The 24,056-nt window shown below is 30.2% G+C and overlaps 2 protein-coding genes across 3 annotated transcripts; one reads left to right on the top strand and one right to left on the bottom strand.

Moving 5' to 3' along the window:
• Nucleotides 1–5,547: 5,547 nt before the first annotated feature.
• LOC107957801 (GEM-like protein 1) lies at nt 5,548–8,094 on the top strand. Its single transcript, XM_016893374.2, has 4 exons — nt 5,548–5,995; nt 6,102–6,203; nt 6,336–6,607; nt 7,666–8,094. Exons 1-4 carry the CDS (start codon nt 5,707–5,709, stop codon nt 7,843–7,845), a joined length of 843 nt encoding a protein of 280 aa, XP_016748863.2. The 5' UTR covers nt 5,548–5,706; the 3' UTR covers nt 7,846–8,094.
• Nucleotides 8,095–11,782: 3,688 nt separating this feature from the next.
• Nucleotides 11,783–13,344, bottom strand: LOC107957802 (zinc-finger homeodomain protein 2). 2 transcript variants are annotated; one of them, XM_041113975.1, is made up of 2 exons: nt 13,123–13,344; nt 11,783–12,943 (listed from the first exon to the last, which is right to left on the bottom strand). In XM_041113975.1, exon 2 carries the CDS (start codon nt 12,830–12,832, stop codon nt 12,059–12,061), a length of 774 nt encoding a protein of 257 aa, XP_040969909.1. In that variant the 5' UTR covers nt 12,833–12,943; nt 13,123–13,344; the 3' UTR covers nt 11,783–12,058. The 2 variants fall into 2 exon arrangements, with proteins under 2 accessions (XP_040969909.1, XP_040969910.1); XM_041113976.1 differs by having other exon boundaries at nt 13,108–13,336.
• Between the last annotated feature and the right edge of the window lie 10,712 nt (nt 13,345–24,056).

Here is a 24,056-nt window from a genome sequence, read left to right as displayed (position 1 = left end):
CTTTTTCATGCTTCTACAATCAAGTACTTTTTCGGTTTTTTTAATTTGGTCACAAAGTATGTAACGCTTTGTGATTTAGTCCCTTTTGTTGTGTTGTGTTTTGAGGGGAGGAATAATTCTGTTTTTAGCCCTCATCTGTTTTGTGCGCGTCCAATCAAGTCCTTTCTTTTTGTTTTTATTGCAAATTCGCCCCAAACTTTCTGTTTTAATTTTGATTTAATCTTTTTTTATGGTTTAGCTATTTTGTCATTAAATTAGTTAATTTTATCATTTTTGCTATTATTTATACTGCTGTTTCCTATTATTATTATTGTTACTAATATCAATCTATTACTATTATTAATATTACTATGTAGTAATGTATATTTTACATACGTATATGTATATATATATTTATATATGTTGTTAATTTATTACTTTATTTTAATATCTTTATTATATTTACTTTTTTATATTTTAATATTATTATTATCATGATTACTATATATTAGTGTATATATTTTTTATTTTATATATATATGTATATGTTTTTAATATATTTATGTATATACTTATCTAGCATTATTATTAGTCGTTTTTATCCCTAATATTTATGTATTATGTAAATATTTTAATATTATATTATGTATATCTATATATTTTTTGTATATATTATGTATATATGTTTTCAATATTGTATGTTATATATATTATTGTGTATATATTTTAACATTATTAGTTATACATCTTTTATACTATTTTATATATATTTCTAATATCATTGTATATTTCTAACATCATTACTATTTATATATATGTATGTATTTATATAGCGTATGAATAGTTTTTATATTATTATCATTTCTAATATATGTATTATATGTATTTTATATATTATATATATTTTAATGTTATTAGTTACATATAATTCTTATGCTGTTCCATGTATATATTTTTTATATCATCTTATGTACATATATAAATATTATGTTATATACATATATGTAATATGCTTTTTAATACCATATTTTGTACGTATTAGTATTATATCTATTTTTATCCCTATTATATTTATTGTTAATACTAGTACATATATTTTATTATATGAGTATATATATACTTTTATATATAGTATTATTTTCATACATTATCATATTTATTATTATACCTATTATTTTTACTATTATCACTTATTATTTTATTTTAATATTATTATATATATTCATGTATGTTATGTACATATTTTTTTAAATATCTATTTTATACATATGTATATATTATATATATCTTAACATTACTAGTTATATTTTCACTATTTTATGTATATACTTCAAACACTATATATAGTATATTTCTAACACTATTACTATTTATAAATATATATATATTTTTTACGTACATACTCTTAATATCTTTATTATGTATATATTCGTTGTTTTTATTTCACATTGGATACTATTATTACGTTTAATATATCGCATGCATTGTTATTATTTTAATATTGTTGTCATATTTATTATTTGTTTCAATGTATTTCCAACTCGTTTATTTTTGTCTCCCGCCTATTTTATATCATTCTGTTGCTCATTACTTTAAAGATTTTTATTCATGTTTTTACTAATTTCAATAAATAAGGCAATGTTTCGCATTTTGGAACATCGAAGAATTGTGTCCTAACTTACGGGGTTTCGGTTCTCTTGTTGGTTCTAAATAGCTAAATATCCTTTTGAGTTTTGAAATGCACGGATTTCCAATTTAAATTAAAAGACGACCTTGTGCTCAGGAATTCATGATATTGTGTCCTAACTTACGGGATGTGATACTCCGATATCTCAAGATAACGAAATCTTTAAACAAATCGATTTAAGCTAATTCAAGAATTTTAAAATCAGTATTAATAGAAAAGATCGTATTTCAAGTCCCTTCCCGATTTTTAATTTTCGACATTAAGACACTAACTAATCAATTCGGTACCAATTTTTTGGGCGTGTCGAGGGTGCTAATCCTTCCTCGCACGTAACCGACTCTCGAACTCATTCTCTCAAGTTTCGTAGACCAAAGGCCCTGTTTTAGTAAACTAAAATTGATTTATTAAAACAAAGGTGATCCGATCACACCTGATAAAAGATTGGTGGCGACTCCCGTTTTAATTTTCACTTTCAAACAAAGTCGATCCCCGTTTTCAAAAGAATGGTTTCGACAAAGTGAAAATACTATCTTGTTTTTGTTTTAATATGAGCAAATTGTAAGTTATTTTAATATGAGCAAATTGATCATTTTATTAAAAATTCTATCAATCTTTACTACTGAAAATTGGTCATTGTAAGTTATTTTATCATCTACACAGTAAAAAGAAGATGAAATTTTTTAATAAAAACAAATAAATTTATTCTTTGATATAACATATGGTAATTAAATTATCTATTTTTTAATAAAATGTAATTTAACTCCTAATAAATCCCTATAGCAGTTGAAATAACTATACATATCATATATAAAATATATTTGCTTAAAAGTCGTGCTTTTGGGAAATAGCCTTTTTAGCTATGCTGGTAAAAAGACAAGGGCTATGCATTGCTCAGTGAGACAATAGGTGCTTGCTTGACAACCAATCTGCTGTCTTTTAAGTTCCAAAAATGAACAAACTTCATTCACCTTGCTTGGTTAATATGTAATAAATTCAAAGTGTATTTACTAGAAAAGGTGTTTGGATCCATAATCGTGATGGAGTCTATTAAGTGAAAATCTGGATTTTATGTTCTTTTGCAGCAAAGAGAAAAGCTTTAAGTTGTATCATTTAGTGATGAAGAAAGCTTGAATTGGGATTGGAAGAAACGTATTTGGGATTTGAAAATTTTCGTTTGAAGATGGTGTCATGACTCAAATCCCATCTTCGTAAATCTAGTCAAGAGTGATCGTGCTTTATCTCCTCTATGTCCCAGATGTGGTCATGAAGTTGAGTCAATGGAACATGTTTTTTCTTTTTTTCTGTCCTTTTGCTTTAACAGTTTGGAACCTTTCCACTTCTAATTATTGCTCGAGAAAAAAAGGCTTCAAAGAGATGTTCAAGCGGTGGAGTGATACTAGTAGCTGGATTATGGCAAACGAGGTGAAAGTAAGTAGGACTACTCGCTTACAGTTGTTGGAACTTATGGACTGCTAGCAATCGGTTGATCTTTGAAGTCATTAAATGTAATCCTTTAAACATTTGGCTTCAAGCTATGAAAGATGCTGATGATTGCAACTTGATTTTGGATGTTGGTACACTTTTGTCGACCATTTCTCTCTCTCAATGGACAGCCCCTAATCAAAGTGGTATTAAAATTAACAGTGACGCTTTGTGGTGCTCCTCAAAGATGAAAATGGAACGATTATCCAAGATGAAAATATTATCCTTGATTCTCTTTTCGGGTCGCAGAAGGTTTAACAGTTCATCTTAGAGATTCATTGATTGCAAAAAGAAAATAGAATGATATAGTGCTTGAATTCGACAACAATATTCTGATTATATCTCTTAAAAATAACTCTTTTTCGTATCAAAATTCTCGTACAGTTAAAATTGAAATTTCTAATTTAATCCATTTTTTCAATACTTGTTTCAAGTTCTTGTAACAAAGCTGCTGACTATATTGCGAAACTTAGAGTGAAATTTGGTGTGCTATGCGGACTGAGTTTTATCTCCTCCTGATGCTCTTGCTAAGGTTCTCAGCAATGATGCTATTCATTAGTGATGAATCCACTGTTTTCTTCATGATTTGATTAAATTTAAGTGCTTTAACTAATATTTTATTGATTTAGATTTGATTCAATAGATATAAAAAAAAATGTCCAACCAGGTAATATCATTATCCAAACTTACCTAAATTCATCAAAGTCCAAAGTGCATCATATAATTTATAAGTTTCCAAAAGAAATATGAATTTTATTGAATATTAAATGATTAAATTATAAAAGGGGGGGACAGATATCCCGATTATTAGACTTTAGAGATGCCAATCATTCTTTTGTGTTAACCCTAAACTGTTTGATTAAACTAAAGTTCTGGTTTTGATTAAACGTCGCACTATTTACCCCCAAAAAAATATTATAATGTTGTCTACAAATAATCCACGCCCCATTTTTCTTTTATTTATCCTCATTTTATGTATTAAACAAAATAATGATACCAATATTTATTTAATAATCGACGCATGACCATTTTTTTCTCCTTTTAACACAAATAAAAAATTATAACCACAGACAAACTTGAGTTGAAATTAGTATATTTAATGATCGGGTTATCCGATAGATTGATAAAATATTAGAATTTGAGTCATCTAAATTTATTTTAAATCTAAAATCCACTTTTTTTTAAATTTTAAAATAAAAATTTATATATTAAAAGCAAAAAATCATATGAAGAAGCCCAAAATATACATTCATTGTGCTTTACAAGGGAAGGCCCAAAGGAGTGACAGAGTCTTGATTTAAATGGGCATGCCTTTAGTCTAATCAAAATCATGGTACGTGTTATTTTTTTGGGTCTATGAGTTAGCAATAACATCATTTTATGGTAGTTTTTATTTTATTTTGTACAAGAATTTTTATTTTTTCTTCTAATTCTAAGTTTAATCATTTAATTATTTTAATACGTATATTAAATAAACAATTTTTTATATTATTACACTAATAACCAAATAATATACAGATAATTCACAACATTTGTTTTTAAGAAATTAATAAATAATTATTAAGGGGAGAAAAACTTTATCTTTTTTAGAAGTTACAACTATATAGATTGATGCATATGTAGAACTTATTTAGAATCAATCAAATCAATATTTATAATTGAACTAATAATAACATTGTAATGATATCTTTTCATGTTTCAAACTTCTTCTTTTTTAAAAAAATGTAAAAATTTTAATTAATTTGATTAACCACTTAAATTAATTGAAATTATCCTAGTCAGTTAAAAGATTTTGAAAAAAATTAATTTAATTAACGGTTAAGATTTTCTATTGATTCAATTTGTGGTAATTCAAATAAGATATTAACTGAATCGATCGTTTGAACACACTAATTATAAAAAAATATATATAATTACTATTTAATAATTACACTTTTATCAAGCTATCCTATATTATATTTTAAAATTTGAATTTTTACTCCCAAACTAATGGGTGTCCATTCAAAGCTGGTTTGGGAGATAAGAGAAAGGAAGAAACTGGGCTGAAGTTCAATGGGCTAAATGTTAGTAATTTAGAATCCAGAAGTTTTTGTTTAAATTTTCCTATTGGGTTATACTAAATGTTGAATTTTCCTATTGTTGGAATTATTTTCATCTTTTAACCGAAGAAGGACAAAATTTGGTAAGAAAACCCATTTAAGGTAGAAAATGTGAATGATAATGTATTTGGTGGGAAAGATTTTCCTGTGTTATATAAACAAATAAAATTATTTATATATTGTAAAACAGGAGCAACTCAAATTTAAAAAATAAAAATAAAAATCAATCCGAGTATCCAGTTATGAATTTTGATACGTAAATCCAGCCCATCCCACGATCATGACGGTGATTGCTGGATGTTATATTATCGTGTGGCCTGTGCTACTGCCAACTGTTATCTTCATTTTCAAACTTCACACACATTAAGAAAGAATAACGACAGCAATTGTAAGAACGTCTTCTCCTTCACCATTTTAAAAATTTTCAGCTTTTCATATTTGCTTTTCCAAAAAGAAATCATGAGCCAGCCTCCGACCGATCATGAAAAGGTCTCGGAAACCAAACAGCCAACGTCGTCCACGGATTCAACCCAACGGGCGACTCTTTCTTCTGATTACGCTCCCTACCCGAAATTAGACCCGAAGGACGTCGCTCCTCCACCGGAAAATTGGACCACCGTTTCCATGGCTTCGCAATCGGATCCCAGTCCGGACCCCGTCCCGATCTCCAGCAGCGCTGCTACCACCATGCCTGCTGAGTCCAACCCGTACGTTTCTCCGGCGCCAGTTCAATCTTCTTCCGTCAAGAGTAACCCACTTCCGATCGCTTCAGTTTATGTTTACTTGGTGGTATTTTGTATATCGTTTGATTTCTTTTTAAATTTTAAATTTTAAGCCCTTTTTTCTTTGAACAGATAAGATGGAATCAGTGAAAGACGTGTTGGGGAAATGGGGAAAGAAAGCGGCGGACGACACTAAGAAGGCGAAAGAGATAGCTGAGAACATGTGGCAACACTGTAATTATTTCCCTCCCCTGCTACTTGCGTACTAGATATGACTATGGGCATTTTTTTTACGTACTGTCAAGTAGATGGATAATATGAAGTACGATAATTAGGGCAAGTAAGTTGATATTTTAATTGTTACAGTGAAAACTGGGCCGAGTTTTGCTGACGCTGCTGTAGGAAGAATTGCTCAGACAACCAAAGTTATTGCTGATGGCGGTTATGAGAAGATCTTTCGGACAACATTTGAGACTGTTCCTGAGGAACAGCTTCTGAAGACATATGCTTGCTACTTGTCCACCTCCGCTGGTCCTTTTATTGGAGTTTTATATCTGTCAACCCATAAGCTTGGTTTTTGCAGTGACAGTCCTCTGGCTTATCAAGTTGGTGATCAGACTCAATATAGCTATTATAAGGTAATGCATTGCTGTTGTGGTTCTAATTGTTGCATATGCAGCTAGGGGATAATGTAGGCCAATGTTAGCAATTACCAACGAACTTAATGCCTCTTTTTTTATGTTCTGATAGAAATTTGTTAAGAGTGTGGCTGTTTCAAATGATGCTAAAAGACATTAAAAGTTATTTGCTTTTCATTTCTTCCTTGATTTACATGTTTTGAAAAATATTTTAACGCTCGATACTCGATATTTCTATGTGGATTAGTTAGTGGAGTGCTTGAAGTTGACAATCACGGATGCTTTTTTACATGAAAACCGCACTTGAACAATTACATTTATCCCAGTTATGTGCTAGAATTCTGTGGTCATCTTGTTTCGTAAGAACTACTTCACCATGTTTCTAGACTTGTTCTCTCTTGTACTGCTAAACTTTAGTCAATACTTTAGTGTTCAGTGCTCTCTTTAATTCAACTTTTAACCATTGGCAGTAAGATGGGGACCTTAATTGGCATTTTGAAGGTAGAACATTATATACAAGATGCATTGGGTTGGGATATCTTTATATAGATCATGACATCCTCAGTTTTTCTAAATTTAATTGTCCATATGATTCTAAAGAACCCAGCCGAAAGCCATCCTGTAGTAATAGTTGACCTAAGGCTTATACAGACCGGGTCTACATCAAGTTATTTTGCCAAATGAGTTCATGTTCCCCATGTTAGTAGGATATTTGTTTTGCTTGACTGCATCCCTGTCAACCTGTTCTTGAAAAGTGGAAGTTACCCGTTAAAGTTCTAGGATTGTGTTTATTCGGTTTTACAAGGATCTACATGTTAGTGAATTATCAGAAATTTGCTAGATTTTTTTCATTAATACATAGCTATGCTTATTGTGTTAGTAAATATACTTGCCTTCATCATTTATTTATGGATTTATATTCGACATCAGTATTAGTTTATAATTTCTTAGATTTTCAGTGAACTGCATCAAATCTAAACCCCGTTATTCATCTTTGTTTAACTTGTTCTAATGGTTAGTAATGGGATTTTGTGTCCTGTCGCCACACATGCATGTAGGTGGTTATCCCATTACATCAGCTGAGGGCAGTGAATCCATCAGCTAGCAAAGCCAACCCAGCTGAGAAATACATTCAGATTACATCGGTCGACAACCATGAATTCTGGTTCATGGGGTTCGTACACTACGACAGTGCAGTTAAAAATCTCCAAGGAGCATTGCAGTCCCGTGGCTCATGATGTGCTGTTATCAAAACTCTACAACCATGTTCCAAAAGGTGATTTGCATTTTACTAGATTGATGTTGATAAAAATATTGGAGCCAGATTTGTAATAATCGGTATAGCATACGCATAGGCTTTGTTTTATATTGCATTTGTTTGGAGTGTCACTGTGGTATTATTCCTTCGGTTCCGAAACACATTAAGATGAGAGCTTGTTAAATGGTTTGCTACTGGAAATGTCATTTTTATACCGTTTTTCTTTTAAGTACGAAAGGGTTGGATCTCGCATAGGATTATTGTGCGATAATGGAACTCTGTTTTTCGTTTTTCCCCCCTCAAAAGTATATTCTTGCAATTTCCCCTCATCACTGTGACACAGTCACTTTTTTTTTTTTCGGACTATGCTCTAACGTCCTGTTTTTGTCAACGCACTTGAAGATTTTCCATTGTTTTCTAAGATACTCCGTTTGCTCGTAAACCCAAGAACCCCAATCCAAATTCCTCCAAATCTGATACCACAGGATCCTACATTCAGTCTATTCGGCCATCTGATCTTGGCTACTTTGACATATGGACTAAAAACCTGGGTTTTATATGTTGTTTGCCAGCTTGTCTTTGAAAGAAAGGAGGCTGAAAAACATTGGGTACCTAACTCAGTACAAATAGAGAAAACTCAACAGCTATATCAGATTTGGATCCCCCACAATGATTGAAAGTAATTCTCATCCCCAGCTGCCAATACCAACTATATATACATACATATATATATTAAAAATTGTGTGGGAAATAGGAATGGAAAGGTCCTATTTCATTTTTTTTTTTTGGAACACTGCGTTGGAACGAAGGGTCGGGTTTATGATGTGCTTAAAGATGGTGTTTTGATTAGGCCCAAATGTGTTGGAACCGACAGGTCCGCGAGTCGGTCAAAAGGAAGGATGGCTCCAGGCCAGCCAGGTCAGCTTGTCTGTCCTGGTCTTAACTGGCAAAGCTGAAATATGAGGGAACATAGACCAAGTTTGACGGCATATGATACTTGATATATAGGCCATGCAGTCCGTCCATGTCTTCTCACTTTTTAGCTAATCTACATCTTTCCTGAGGATATTTTTGCAAATAATCTTATATGAAGAAGAAGAAAAGAAATAATAATAAACGGAAACTCATGTATAAGTGATGAAATTGAAATTGGGAGATGCGCTTAATCTTATCTTAAAGAAGAAAATAATATTAAGGCTTCTTCGCATTCAAAACAACCTATGATTGATTATATGGAATATTCTGTTTAGATAGCAAATGATGAGGTACGTTTGAGCCACTCAGTGATAATGGCTTTTTTTATCGTTCATTTCTTTTTCACTCATTCTAATTTACAATTAGGTCTATAATTCTTTTTTGTTTCGCTTTATAATGTTTAAATATAATATAATATAATATAAGGTTAGTATATGTCATAAAATTTTTCTACGTTTTATAAATTTGAAATTTAATTATTGTTAGGAATTTATTTTTCAATTTTCTAAATTCGGTTCACAATGTTAAAATTACTTTCTTAAATTTAAGTTCATTATAACATCAGTTTTTATAGTTATATGGTTGCGAAGTGAGGTTTTTTTTTAAATTATTTCAAAATGTCACACCAACAAATTTAATAAAAATTTAACAATGTTAATGATTAGACTTGAATTTTGAAATTTAAAAAGTAGGATTAAATTCTATATTTGTAAAGAGTACAAGACTTATGGCATATTTTAACCATACTATAAATTTAAATTTAATAATTATAGAAAGTAAAGATATTACTAACTATGCTATTATGCAAGATTTATTTTATATAAAAATATGATAAATAATTTTTTTATAATGGTAAATCTATTTTTTTTATTTTCATTCGAAAATAATTATTATTATTTTACATAAAAAATAAATTTAATATTTTAATTTATCAGAAACATTATTTTAATAACGTTTAATTATTATTTTAAAAATAATGTATATTTTATTATTCAATATACATTTAACTATTTATTATATTATAAATACATTTAAACTAATGTATCTAATATTTAACACTTCAATCTATTAAATTATCATTTAATATTAATATAAATATTAGTTAAATATGTTTTATCTTATTATATATACTTTTATTTTTTAGTCTAGTGTCATTTATGGCCATTTTTCACTTTGATACTCTGATGTAATTTAAACACATATCTCATCACTATTTTTATTTTCACAACTACTAACGAAGCCTTAATAGCAAAATTGAAGTTATGAAAATTTTAAGATTTTAGATTTAAATTTCATTTTATGTAAATATTGTGTGGGTTTTAAATCAAATTTATTTAAAATTATCTTAATTATGGATTTATAATATTGATTAAGGTTGTAGCATACTTGTAATTACTCTTTAAGTATATATTATATTACATGGAAGATTTAATGCTCAAAGTGGTTTACTTTGTGGAAGAGGCTAAACATCACCGAGTTAAAATGAAACAGTGCAATTTGGTTACAAGTATGCATGCGTTCATGTAGAAAACCTCTGATATTGGGTAGTCTGGAATCCAGTTACGTAAATAAATAAACTCGAATTTAATGTCTTAAAGAAGAAAATCAAACTCATTTTTAATTTCATCCCGTTAAAAAAGATAGACTAGAATACTAAAACAAAACAAATTAAGCAAAAGCTGCAACATTGGCCTCCATTAACACTGAAACTGTTATATAGTCATTAAAAAACTAAAAAACAAAGAGAAAACTAATTATTGGATGAAATAAAAAGGGATATCTAATTTATGTGGAATGTAAGTGAAGGTGAAGACACAAGAATAAGAAAAGGAAGAGCAAGAGAGAAGAACATCATATATGTGTGTATATATAGCTGTAATGTCAGTGCAATTAATTACTGTTGTTCCAGTTTACTTTTGTTTCCAGACAGAGAGCCCACATGTTCCTGAACAGGGACAACCCAAAAAGCAGCATCCATCCAACCAAACCAAACCAAACCAAACTAAACTAAACTCAAAGCTCTTTGAAACTCTTATTTCCGACAGCTTCAATTCTCCACTATGCCATCTTCTCTTTTACTTGACTTTCCCCAACATCAAACATGTTCAGTTTTTTCCCCCCCACACACATTTATAAACATTGTTGTTATGGTATTTAATTTGTTAATTAAGTGTGTTGGGGGGGGGTGGGGGGAGATTCTTGTTTTTTATTTTAATGAAGGTATATATTAAAAGGTGTTTTTAACGTCCCATCCATGGCCATGGGACCTTTTGGGGGGGGGGGTCAGAACAAGTCTGAAACACTGCAATAAAACTGCCAAAAGACTGTGTCCTTCTCTGCAATAGTGCCATGTTAATAACCACTCCTAACTTGTTCTCTGCTCCCCCATCTTCCATTTTTTGCTTTTCAATTTCTTTTTCATTTTTTCAAGTACCAAATATAAAAGAAAATTAATAAAGCATCCGATTATGAGAGATTGAGATTATGTACTAAGTAAATATAAATAAAACGATAAAAGCTTGAAGATGAAGAGGGATTAAAACGGGTAATTGAATAAAATAATAATAAAAATATGTTGAGTTGGAAGAAGAGTTTGGCAAAATGTAGGTTTGAAAGAAATTAATGCAAGTGGGAGAAAATATTGCAGCCTTTGCATTTGCATGCCACGTTTTAGTTGGACTTGGAATTACTCTCCAATATGGATCCTTTGATGATGAATTTATGATCATCATCACATGTTACTATGACTAACTTACAAAACCCTTAATTACTTCATCAGCTTGAGTTTGTTTTCCCTTGATCTCCTTGCAACAGTAAAAAGTGCAGTTTTTTTCGTTTGTCACAGAGAATTGGAAGTGTATATCTAAGAGATGAAGAGATGGATTATAGCATTAGTTAATGAAATAAAAAATAACAAAAACCTGCAGTTAGCAACAATGTACTCATCAGAAACTTTCAGATCATTTCATCATCATCATCCTACACTGATCGGCATTGATAATAATACCATAAACTAAATCAAAATCAGAATATTGAAAAAAAAAAACAAAAATGAAAAAAGAAAAAAAGAAGTGAGAACCCTAGTTCAATACAATTCCTACTGAAATCACATGCTGTTTTTTTTCTTCGATTCCCCATTATCATATGCTTCTCTTGGATGTTTTGTTTCTTCCCAAGTAACAATGTTGAAGCACTGTTGTTTTGGCTTTGATGGGAAATTAGGGTTTCTTACCAAGAGTGTACTTGTTGTTATGCATCCAGACCTTAAGAACTTGCCTCTTGACCCCGGTTTCTTCACAAAATTGCTCCACAGCAGCTTCGTCATGCTTCTGGATCCTCCAGCCCAGCCTTTCAGCGAAACCCAGCATCTTATCTTTTTGTTCCGGCGTAAATTTGGTTCTAAACCTCTTCTTTAATCCCCCACTGCCGCCACCTCCACCTCCACTGCTACTAGGATTCGAAACATCTTCGTCTTCTCTGCTGTAACCGCCGGCAATACCACCTCCCGACGCTGCTGGCAAGGCCAAAGGCCTCTGCTGTGGCGTCAGGTGGAGGAACCCGGCCGGTGGCGGCGCCCTATAGTAGGGCGAGAATTGGGGGTGTTGCTGCTGCTGGTAGTGGTGATGATGATGGTGAGGGTTGTAGATACTACTACCTTCACCGTCAGTTTCTTTACGGTGAAAGTTCCTGTGGCAGTTACAAGCAGCACATTTCAAGGCGTCAAGTGTCCCTTCATCACCTGCCGCCATGAACTCCCCACAGCCATCCAACGCGTGGCCTCCGATACTCACGGCATGGTTTTTTTGACACTCCCGGTACCTTATACCTGACCCCACTTTTCTCGGTGGTGCAGAAGCCGCCGCACGTTCACCGCCACTTGCTGCGGGTCCTAATTTAGACCGTGGAGCTGACGAGTTGCAGAGTGAGTCGTATCCTGCTGGAACAGCCATACCCATTTCTTCGTCTTGGCAATCATGTTCCTCAAAATCCATTTCTTCTTCTATAAAAAAAATATATTTCACTGCCCAGTGGCCACTTTCTTTTTACTTCCCCCCCCCCGGCCTTGTTTTTGTTGATGCAGAAGGAAACCCACAAAGGCGAGGCTAATTCAGCATCAGATCCACCATAAACAATAAAAAAAAAGGAGTAAGTTTAAAATAAATAAATAAGAAAGTGACGGGGGGAGGGTTAGAGAGTAAAATGTTTGGTTTTAGCAGAGAAGTGAAGATAAGAAAAGGGAAGAGAGTGTGGACATGAATTCACTCACAGGGCTAAGGCTAACCTGCAAAAGGGTGTCTTACTCGAAAGCCTTTCATGTGCTTTCCATTTTGTTGAAGCAAAGTAAGCAAACAAACACAAATTTCCTCTTTTTCTTTACACTCTAATTATTAGGTTTTATTGACAGTGAATTTCAAAATTCATATCTTTTTTTTTGTTTTGTTCTTTTCTTTGGATTGATGTTTAGTTATTGGTGATGGCCTGAAACCCTTGTCTCCTTCCCTTTTCTATTTCTTGTTAAGAAAGGTGTGGGGGGTTGGGGGGGGGGGTAAAAAGTTAAAAAAGAAAGAAATAGGGAATTATTGCTTAACTTAGCAAGTGGAAGAACCTAATAGGGTGTTTGGTTCCAAGGAATGGCCATTTCATTATTAGTACATTCAACGTGAAATGATTATTCTACAATTTAGTCCAATCTGACTTTCATTCTCTACCATCTTGAAATAGCCATTCAAAACAATTTGATGCAAGGAGTGAAAAAGGTGAGATGTGGTGTTTGGAAACATGGAACATGGTTTACACTCAAACCTAATTTATATTAACTAGGGAAACTACAATTTAATTTGCATTGGTTATCATTTTTCAACCACCTAATTTATAATTTCACCACCCACACACTTTATTTAATGGGTAAACTATAAAATTAGTCACCCGATTATATGTTGTTTTTTTTTTGTTATCAAACTATCAAAATTGTTAATTTAGTCACTCGCGTTTTAGATCATTTCTATTTTGGTCACTCTCCATTAAATAGTTAACGAAAGTGATGATGTGATCTTTTTTTAATTGGCATAATAACACATTTAGTCCTCAATACGTACATATTTTATCAATTCGATCCTTAAACACATATAATTATATTTAAACACATATAACTAAATCTTGATAAACTTATATGTAAATTGTGATGTTGATAAACACATATAAACATTCCTTTCTTTTCATCGTTCTCCTTAAAACAACAACCTAATTTCATCAATAAGCATAAATTCCATAACATGAAGAATACTAACACATGATTATGCATTACCTCTCAATCATAATTTCATAACTCACTTCAATCCTTAACAATAATTAAAACAACTCCAAATTGCACTTATATTATGCATGCGTTATCTTCACCATTTCAATTCCAACTTCCAAAGTTTATAAGCATCAACTATAGCAAAATGACTCTCCTAGGTACATGTCATATAACTAACAAAAGAGATTCACCAACATTGTTATGTCTGGGATGCTCGAGATCTCGAATTGCACCTAATCTACGCATAGAAAACAAAATCTACTCTAAGTGATAAAGCTCAGTGGTATTTCTATATCAATAAGTAAAATGCAAGTTAAGACAATTAAAACGTTGAATCAACATGTCATTCAAACCAAATACCAAACGTTATGACATAAGTACCATTTAAACCGTATGATTCATTCAATTCATATTCAACTAATCAATATAAGGATAGCTCATGCTAACATATCATTTTTTCGAATCAAATTGATTAATCTGCCTTCTATTTTCATATCAATTCTTTGAACTTGTAAATTCGGTTCACACACTTTTTCACAATAGTAATTCAATTTATATTCCATTATCAACTTTGGATTTTAATTCCCTATTAACTTGACTCTGACTCGAATGGATACACTGATCCAACCAACATACCAATTTGGCACCAGTTCCTCATCGGACAATCCAAGGTAAATAGATTATGTCTAGTGCTAATCGATATAACCAAAGTAAAAGTTGCACCCAGCACTCATCGGCACGTATTCAAAGTAACCTTTAGTGAATCTATCATATGGCATGCCAATTATATCCGACTCTGCCTCAATAGTTAGTAAGGTAACCAATTATCCAATTCCAGATTTAGCTCAATTTCACAATTCATCATTTTCAATTCATCAACCAAATCATCAATTTATGTGTATCATAACAAGAATCAATCAAATTCAATTTCAATTTAATATTTTCATCAAATTGCAATATTTTCAATTCTATTCAATTTAATCCTCTATCTCAATAACAAATAAAAATAATATCAATTTAATTCGATCAATCAATTCCAACTCACCTCATAATTTTACCATACAAAATAGAATAAATATGCAACAATTGAAGTGACTCAAATTATAGAAAAACAAACTGAACACTCGGTTTAATCGTTGTCAGATCTCGTCTTTCCGTTCCCTCTTGCCGTTTTCACATCGTCTTTAGCTATGAATTATAATTCGACAATACATAATATTAAATTCCAGTCCAAATCACAACCAATTACATAAACACAAATTTTACAATCTAATTACTTTAGTCCTTAAAATTGAGACTAACATAATCTTCAATTTAAAGTTTCGAATTGAAATCTGATTTCCCTATTATTCATCAGTGACTTCAAAATTCTTGTTCCTACTATCAATTTTACGTTTTTTAAGTTTAGTCACTAATGTACAAAACTATCAATTAAGCTTTATAATTTAGTCCTTTTACACATCTAAGCTTAAAATCTATCAATTTGACACCTAGAACTTCAAGAAATCATCAATGATAACTTTTTAAAATTTTAATAGTTTTACAAATTGGTACATGAGCTAGCTAAATCAAGCTACATGACCTCAAAAACATAAAAATTACAATAAAAGAGACTAAATTAAACATACCAATTAGGCCAAAAGTTTCCAAGCTTTTCCTAGGTTTTGTTTGTTTATTTTAGGTGATGAGATGGAAAAGATTCATCATCTTTTTCTTCGACTAACTTACTATATATACATGTAGTTAAGTTAATAAAACATGTTTAAATAATTAAATATTAATTTAATTAAACCAATGGCATTTTAATCCAATCGTCTGCTAGCACTAAATTTTACATGGTCTGATTGCCATTTTAGACCTTTTAGGTAATTATAATTTAAGTCCTCAATCCATTTACTAATTAAAAATCTATAATAATTAGACTTTATAATTTAGTCCCTAAACCTTAATTAATCACTAATTGAGCTAAATTTTTTATAAAAAATCTAGTTGATTTATATAACAACTCTATAAATATTTTTTGTAAATATTTACGGGTTCAATTTACGAATACGGGGTTCTAAAACTGCTTTTTTCGTCACCACTAAAAATAGGGTTGTTACACACATTATCACTTCCATTAACCATTTAATGGAGAATGACCAAAATAGAAACGATGTAAAACATGAGTGAAAAAAAATGATCTAAAACGTGAGTGATCAAAATAAAAATGATTGAAAACATTAGTGACTAAATTGAAATTTTTTATAGTTGAGTAACCAAAACAAAAACACACTAATTGTTAGGTGAATAATTCTATAGTTTAGCTTTATTTAGATAAAGTTAATTTGATTTATTTTGATCTCCACTTCCCCTCTAACTTTAGTAGTTCTTTTTAGTTTTACTTTTTTTTTCATAGTTTTTTAATCCCTTTTACGGTAATCTTATCGAGCAAAATCATGTTTGTAAATAGAGTTTGTTTTATTTTCTTTGAAGAGATGACTAATAAAGTTTATTATGCTTTCTTTGAAATAAGTCCTCAAAAGACACTTCAACAGTTATAGTACATATAAACTAAAATAAAAATTTTAACCCTCAATATTTATAGGTTTTTTGTCAATTTGGTCATTACCCTTTAAAAGTGCATACTAATTTCTTCTTCTTCTTCTTTTTAGAAATTTTTTAATAATTTTTTTCATATTTTAAATAAAAACATTAAAAAGTAAAAATAAAAAATACATGAAAAAGGGTAGAGTCTGTTTATGTCATGACTTGCCCACAACACTCAAATTCATCATTGGGTTCTATCTCCAACTTAAACTTCATAAATATCTCCGCAATTTTTGAAAACTGTATATTCTTATTAGGTTCTAAAGGTAGATTGTTAAGGAATTTGAGATTCATCAATATTAACTTAACATATAAACGATGGACAAAATACATGGGAGGGTTGATTGACTATCGCTTGAGATGTCAGAGGCTTGTGAATCACAACACAACAGGGATGTTGGGAATGTAAATATGAGATGGTTTGACAAACGAACGGTGAATTAGGATAATCCTTTGGATTTCAACCCTTCAACTGTGAATAATATTTTATTGCTTAATTTCCATTTTGGTGTCTATACAGATAACAATGAATTTTAGAAAAATATATATATATTTAAAATTTTTATAGTTTTTTATTATTGAAAAACTATAATTTTTATTTAAAATATGAAAAATTATAAATTTTCAAAAAAAATGTATTTTTAAAGGGTAGTGACCAAATCAACAAAAAAAATATAAATTTTGAGGGATAAAAAACTTATTCTACCTTTAACACCGTTAACTTTAATTGTAAAATTAAACAAATGGACCAAGACTTTTAAATAAAAAAAATTACATGGACTAAATTTAAAGCTTTAAAAGAGTTTGGGACTAGTGACATATTTAAACCTTTTGATTATTAATGAAAGTACTTGTGTAGGAAACAAAATATTTTAAAATTTTCATTTGATTTGACGCATAAAAAAATATTATAGCAACATATAAAAAATGTAAAAAGCTGAACCGAAATTGTAGAAAATAAAGATTGTAAAATTATGATTTGTTTAATATGCTTGATCGGTCTTAGTCTTTTCCAACACATGATTAGGTGTTTCTTTTGAGCGCTATTCAATCTACCCATCTAATCAATATATATTCTGTGTTTGATGTTTTATGGAATTTAACAACAATGGATCACTCGTTTTTATTTGTGAGGTTATATATGCTACTCAAATGGAAGCTGTATTTTTATAATTCAATATTTTTATAAATAATATTATTGGAAAACCTTCTATTATAATATTTGAAATAAAAAGTTAATATATTTTAATTATATCTCATAATTTAAATAAAAATATTTTTTTTGATAATTATTGTAATTTAAAATATAATATTTAAAAAAATTAAATATTAAATGTGTACATGTATGACATTAAAAATTATTTTAAAAATATTTAATTATTTCTATCTCTCAGTACGCATAGCAAAGTCCCGAAAGAGTTCCAAATTGTGGTTTGAAGGGCATTATGAAGCAACAATTATATTATCCCTAAGAAGAGGGTTAATTTGTAAGGAAATGCGGCTGGAACCTTCATTTAATATTCCAATGGAAGATTATTGGGGAATAAAGAGTAGTAGGTTTTGGGGGGCTAAGAATGCAAGGTGGTGTCATGCATGAGGTGGCATAGATCGACCTCGATTGCGGTGATCCGGCACAGAGTAATATGTAACCCAATCCAAATCCTGCCTTCAATTTCACTAACGTAAATACTTGGAATCTCTCTCTCTATATTTTTAAATTAATTTATTTATTTAATGTATTATTAAAAAGAATCAAATAAGATTGGATTATAATAAAGTTAATATTTTATTGAAAAGAAAATTTTTAAGCCTTCTATTTTTTATGAAGAAAATGAATTTTGTTTTTCAAAAGATCAGAAAAAATAGCTCCAGATCTCTTGCGGGAATGATTTGGAAAATCCAAAATAAAAAACAGTGGTATTTGCTAGCAACAACATAATGGAGCTAGTTAATCAAGATAGATTGGTCCGAAATCTAATTCAAATCCACTATAGCACCTATGGGTACATAAGAAATGTATTGAATCGATTTGATCGCAACTTCAAATATGGAATTCAAAGGGACCAAATAAGATTTAAAATTCTTATGGTTTTATAAATGAAATATTTTTGTTAGAAATTAAACTACAATTGAAAAAAATAAATTTTAACATTTTTACACAACAAGTATTAACTCTGTTACAATTTGGACTTATTTAATTATTTTTAATAATATAGAGACTAAATTGATCTCATTTAAAAATAGAGGAACTAAATTGATCAATTCCATATAATAAAGAGATCTCTCAAGTCCATTTACCTAAATATAACGTTCGATATTTGTATTTCTTGCTGTATTTTATCTAAAATTACTAAATTATGTTTTAAAACTAAAACAAAAATTTCAACAGCATTTAGATATGCAATTGGATACTACAAGTGAGTGAGTTGGAAAAATTATGCCATTTAAAATTTCTCTTTCAAAATTTCAGAATTTTAAAAACTTTGGTTTTTATACTTTTATTATTTTTTATACTTTTATTAAAATATTATTTTTTATACTTTTATAAATAATATTATTTTTTATACTTTTATTAAAATATCATAATATTAATAAAATTTAACAGAATTTAAATACATTTATTTACTATACAATATTTATAGTAATATTAAATAATAAATCAAACTTTTGGAAAGCAATAAAACCGAGCATTAAGCAAAATATCTTTTTACTGAGTAAGTTAAAAATGAGATTCGATTTAAATTTGAAATAAATACTAGATAAATATTAATATCTTATATTATATAAACAACAAAAATAAGCTTAGATTGTAAACATTAAATTCTCGAGGTTTGTACTAAAATGAAAAATAAAATTAGGGCAATCTGTATGGGATGGGATGGGATGGGGCCAATCCCGGTATGTAACGGACGTCACTCACACCCACTCTCTCTCTCTCTCTCTCTCACCGTACAAAAGTCACACTCATGTCAGCTGACGGGAAACCACTCCCTCTTCAGTGGCTATTTTTAGATATAATCCAGATCACTTGACTTTGTTTTAATCACCAATTATATTTTTGGATTAAAAAAAGTGGATTTTTTAAACATTCAGCCCCACAGACATTAGGGTATATTAAGTGTATGTTTAAAACTTAATTAGCTCTGTTTTGGGATGCGACAATGTAGGGTTTTGTTTGGTGGAAATATCCGTTCTGTTAGAACTTTCATGAGGATATAAATAAAAGAAACAGATATTGCGACAAGACGAGAAAAGGGAAGGGTGTGATAGAGGGGTTTCCATTTCCATGCTTTTTTTGGCAGCTTTTTTTTTCTTCTTTTAAATTCAAACATCGGTATCCAAGTCATTGATTTACCCCAATAAATCAATTTCTCTAATACAAAATATTAATATGTATATATTTAAATATGAAAATAATAAATTAAGTAAATTTGGAGTGTGTTTAAATAAAAATTTCTAAAATGTAAAATCATTTGCAAAGGAGATTTTTTAAAATTTTTAAAATTTGATAGATAAATTTTACTCCATTCAAACTCTCTTTTCAAACAATATTTATTTTAAGTGGAAATTGAATTTTGATTCATATTTATTATTGTCTTTATGAACTAAATATAATTTTATTAATATATTCTAACTCTGTTTTGAATTTTGTTTGTAACCTCCCTAATTCGACTTAAATATTAAGTATGAATTAGAAAGATTACAATGACTATCGAAATGGCCAGTAAACTATCGGAGTTTTTAAAATAGTCATATCAACGCATTTGATTATTTTAGAATAAGACTTGGTCTATTTTTAAGAAAGGTTGTGAATTATCAAAAATGAATTAAGTTTAACATTTTTTTCTTGTAATGGTGATTTCTTTTGGAAACTTAGCTAATTCCTAATTTATTTATTACTCGAAATTTATTTATAACCTAGCAGCGAAAAAGTAATATTCATTTCAATTTTAATTAAATTAAAATAAAGTTATTTAATGTATAACCAAATCTAATTCCATGTTCCTTATCTTGAATTCAAACAAAAAATCATTCATGCTAAATAACAAGAAAATAACAAGAATTATAAAAATAAGCCTAATAATACTTTCATATAAATAAAATGTTTCCAAGCCTTTTGTATGTCATGTCTGCGTCCTAATTTGGTGAGTTATCTGTAAAGATGAAAATAAAGGAGGAGTGAGCTATGAAGCTCAGTGTGAGTTCCATCACAAGAAAATCAATGCAAACAGTCGATAAACATACTAAATATCATAGCATAGAAAGAGCACCGTCAATTATCAATGCAGAGTTTACAGTCTGTGTATGCACGTGATTGTGAATGGCAATGCAATTTCAATATATCAAAATAAAGGTCCTACCCAACTTCGCTACACACCACAATGGGAATTCCTCTTAAATTCCAACAACCTTATACACCAGGTTGTGGTTTAACCACCAATGGCTTGCAGATAAAATCCTCCACTAGCTACGGATGCACAACATTTTGCAGGTAATAGCTACCAATGGGTTGTGGATGCATAACATATTTGCATTTAATAGGATAAACAATGTCAATGACTGTAGGTGCATAACAAGTTTGCAGATAGACTATCGATGGTTTTGGTTTGCACAACAAATTTGCAGATAAACTATCGATCTTACTCTGTACAAATTGTCCCCCCCAATGCAATGTAATATAGAATGCTTATAACAAATCAATACAGTAGCAATTTATATGCTCATAACAATTCGATACGATAGCAAATAATATGCTTATAATGGATCAATACAATGACATTTAACATGCTGATAAGAAATCAATACACTAGCAAAAGACATGCTTGTCATGTGTTTGGATTAACAGTATCATGTGGCATGCAGAACATACATTTAGTAGTACAAATGCAATAGGTATAAATTATACACATATCATGCATATGCAATAATAATTTGGTCAAACAAAACATGCATTCCAATACTCATATTCTCATAGATTCAATTGAAAGAAATAAAGCACTAAAAATAGTTTGATGACTATCTAGGGAATAAACTGAATAAATTATAAAATTATGGAAAAACTATAAAATATTAAAAATAGAGGTTACACGACCGTGTGAGAGGGTTGAAGCCGTGTAAAGGGGTTACACGATTGTATGGTCAGGTCATGTAACAAATTATAGTCGTATGGCATTTGCAATATTTAACCTACAACAGTGACATGGCTGTGTGGCAAGTAGGTCATGTGAGGGGTTGTGTTATCCACCTGTGTGGTCCTAATCCTAAGTACTGTTTGCCCCGATTCACTTGTAAAAGAACACACACCTTTCATCAAAAGCTCGAACGACGTCCTTCACAATCAAATGTGATCTGGTGCGCCTAAAATGGGTCATTCAAATGATATTTACATAGGAATTAATGGTTGGTTACAAGATTAATCAAGATTTTTGAGTTATGTGACAAGAACTGATAAAGGTTGATTAATCGAATGTAAAGTTAGTGCTGGAGAGAAAAATCACAAAAGTTTAGAATTTAAACTCTGAAACGAGATGTACTTACCATTTATTAGCAAGGATCAGAATGCGATTACCGTCAATTACCAAAATTGATGAAAGAGCTATTAAACAATACTGGTTTAATTCATGGAAACAGAAATAATTCTCAGTAATGGGTTGAAAACTTGATGAAAAGAAAAAGGGAGAAAGCAGAAAGAAGAAGATAAAGAGATATGAGGGAAAATTCTAATTGAATTGGAAAAGAAAACAAAGTCCTATGGTGATTAGGAAAATAATGACTAAATACCTAGGGTTTTCAAACTCTAAGGGGTTATTTGGTAATTTTCCCTAGTCTACCAAAAAATGAAAGGGACTTAAGGGTGGGGTGGCTCAAACTTGGTTTTCTTAGGGGAAAGAATAAATGGTTTACCATTAAGCTGCTACTCTCTTGTTAGGTTCTTACTCCCAACAGTATTTGTTTTAATGTGGTTTTTATCTTAATTTGCTGAAAATAAAAGGAAAAGAAACGAGAGAGAAGTGGCTTGAACATTGGGTCATTCATAGTATCATTATACCTTCCCCATTGATCGTGGGTTTAATAACTGGCCATTTTGATTCTTTGAAGCAACTCGATGAATTTAGTAGATCTTTTTAGGAGGACCCAATGACCATAGATCGAACCTATCCAATTTTTACAGTGTGATGGTTGGATGTTCATGGACTAGTTGTACCTACCCTTTCTTTTTTGGGGTCAATATTAACGATGTGGTTCATCCAACGATAAACCTAATTCGAATTAATTATAGAGCTGTGACACAATCAAACCCGAATAAACAAAATATTGAATGGAATCATACCTTTCTCTATTGGGGGTTATTACTCATTTTAGTACTTGTTGTTTTATCTTTCAATTATTTTTTCAATTAAGAAAAAAGAGAGTAGTACAATACTAAATAATAGTATGAATTCTTATAATTATCTTTGACTGTTTATGTCTTTAGTATGACCACTTGATGAAATGAGGAGGGAAGCAGGATAAATGGCCGATACTACTGGAAGGATTCCTCTTTGGATAATAGGTATAGTAACTAGTATTCCTATGATCGGTTTAATAGGTATTTTCTTTTATGGTTCATATTATGGATTGAGTTTGTCCTTGTAATATGGAATAATGGATAATAGGACGAACTAAGTTATAGGCATGAAAGTGTAAGAACTTAAAGGGGCCTGTCTCCTCTTTCTTTGTCTGATTCACAAGAAAGGGTCTCATTAAATTCTTAATGATCATGATCATAATATTCTGGTTGTATAAATGACAACAAATAGATCTTTTTTTTTATGATTTTTTTTGAAAGATGAACTCAATTTCAATTAATTGATTCATAGCATTTGCTCTTCGATAGTACCTATCGATACTTTCAAGGTTAGAAGAAAAAAATGAATCACTCAATTGGATGCGACAATATAATATATATTTAATATTTCTTCTTCGTTTTTTTCTTTTGTCGACCAAATATCAATAAAACCTTTTCTAGATTAGTCTAACCTTGCTCTATTTATTTTAGTATTTCATCAATGTTTGAAATTACTTCATAAGTTTATCGCCTTGATCCTATTTTATAAAAAAAAAATCGTAAGAATTCCTTCTCTTTTTTTATTGGTTGTCCATTGCTTAGTATATTATACTTATTTTTTTTACTTATTTTATACTTACTATATTATCCTTATTACTTATAATAGAATAAGTAAATAAAAAAATAAAGGGTTCTGAAAAATCTGGAAAAATTAAAACTAAGAATAGAAATATTTGACGAACGGGTCTCAGAATTGTTATTATTTTGACACAAGAAAAGG

Source organism: Gossypium hirsutum, chromosome A05, assembly GCF_007990345.1.
Source record: "Gossypium hirsutum isolate 1008001.06 chromosome A05, Gossypium_hirsutum_v2.1, whole genome shotgun sequence".
Lineage (NCBI taxonomy): Eukaryota > Viridiplantae > Streptophyta > Magnoliopsida > Malvales > Malvaceae > Gossypium > Gossypium hirsutum.
Note: the sequence above shows the minus strand (reverse complement) of the source record. Positions and strands in the feature narration are given on the sequence as shown.

Bases quoted from the DNA above. Each gene is read 5' to 3' on its own strand.
- LOC107957802 (XM_041113975.1), bottom strand. From the start codon at position 12,832: ATGGATTTTGAGGAACATGATTGCCAAGACGAAGAAATGGGTATGGCT.
- LOC107957801 (XM_016893374.2), top strand. From the start codon at position 5,707: ATGAGCCAGCCTCCGACCGATCATGAAAAGGTCTCGGAAACCAAACAG. The intron at 6,204-6,335 runs GTAATTATTTCC...TAATTGTTACAG, and splicing joins TGAGAACATGTGGCAACACT to TGAAAACTGGGCCGAGTTTT. The intron at 6,608-7,665 runs GTAATGCATTGC...ACATGCATGTAG, and splicing joins CTCAATATAGCTATTATAAG to GTGGTTATCCCATTACATCA.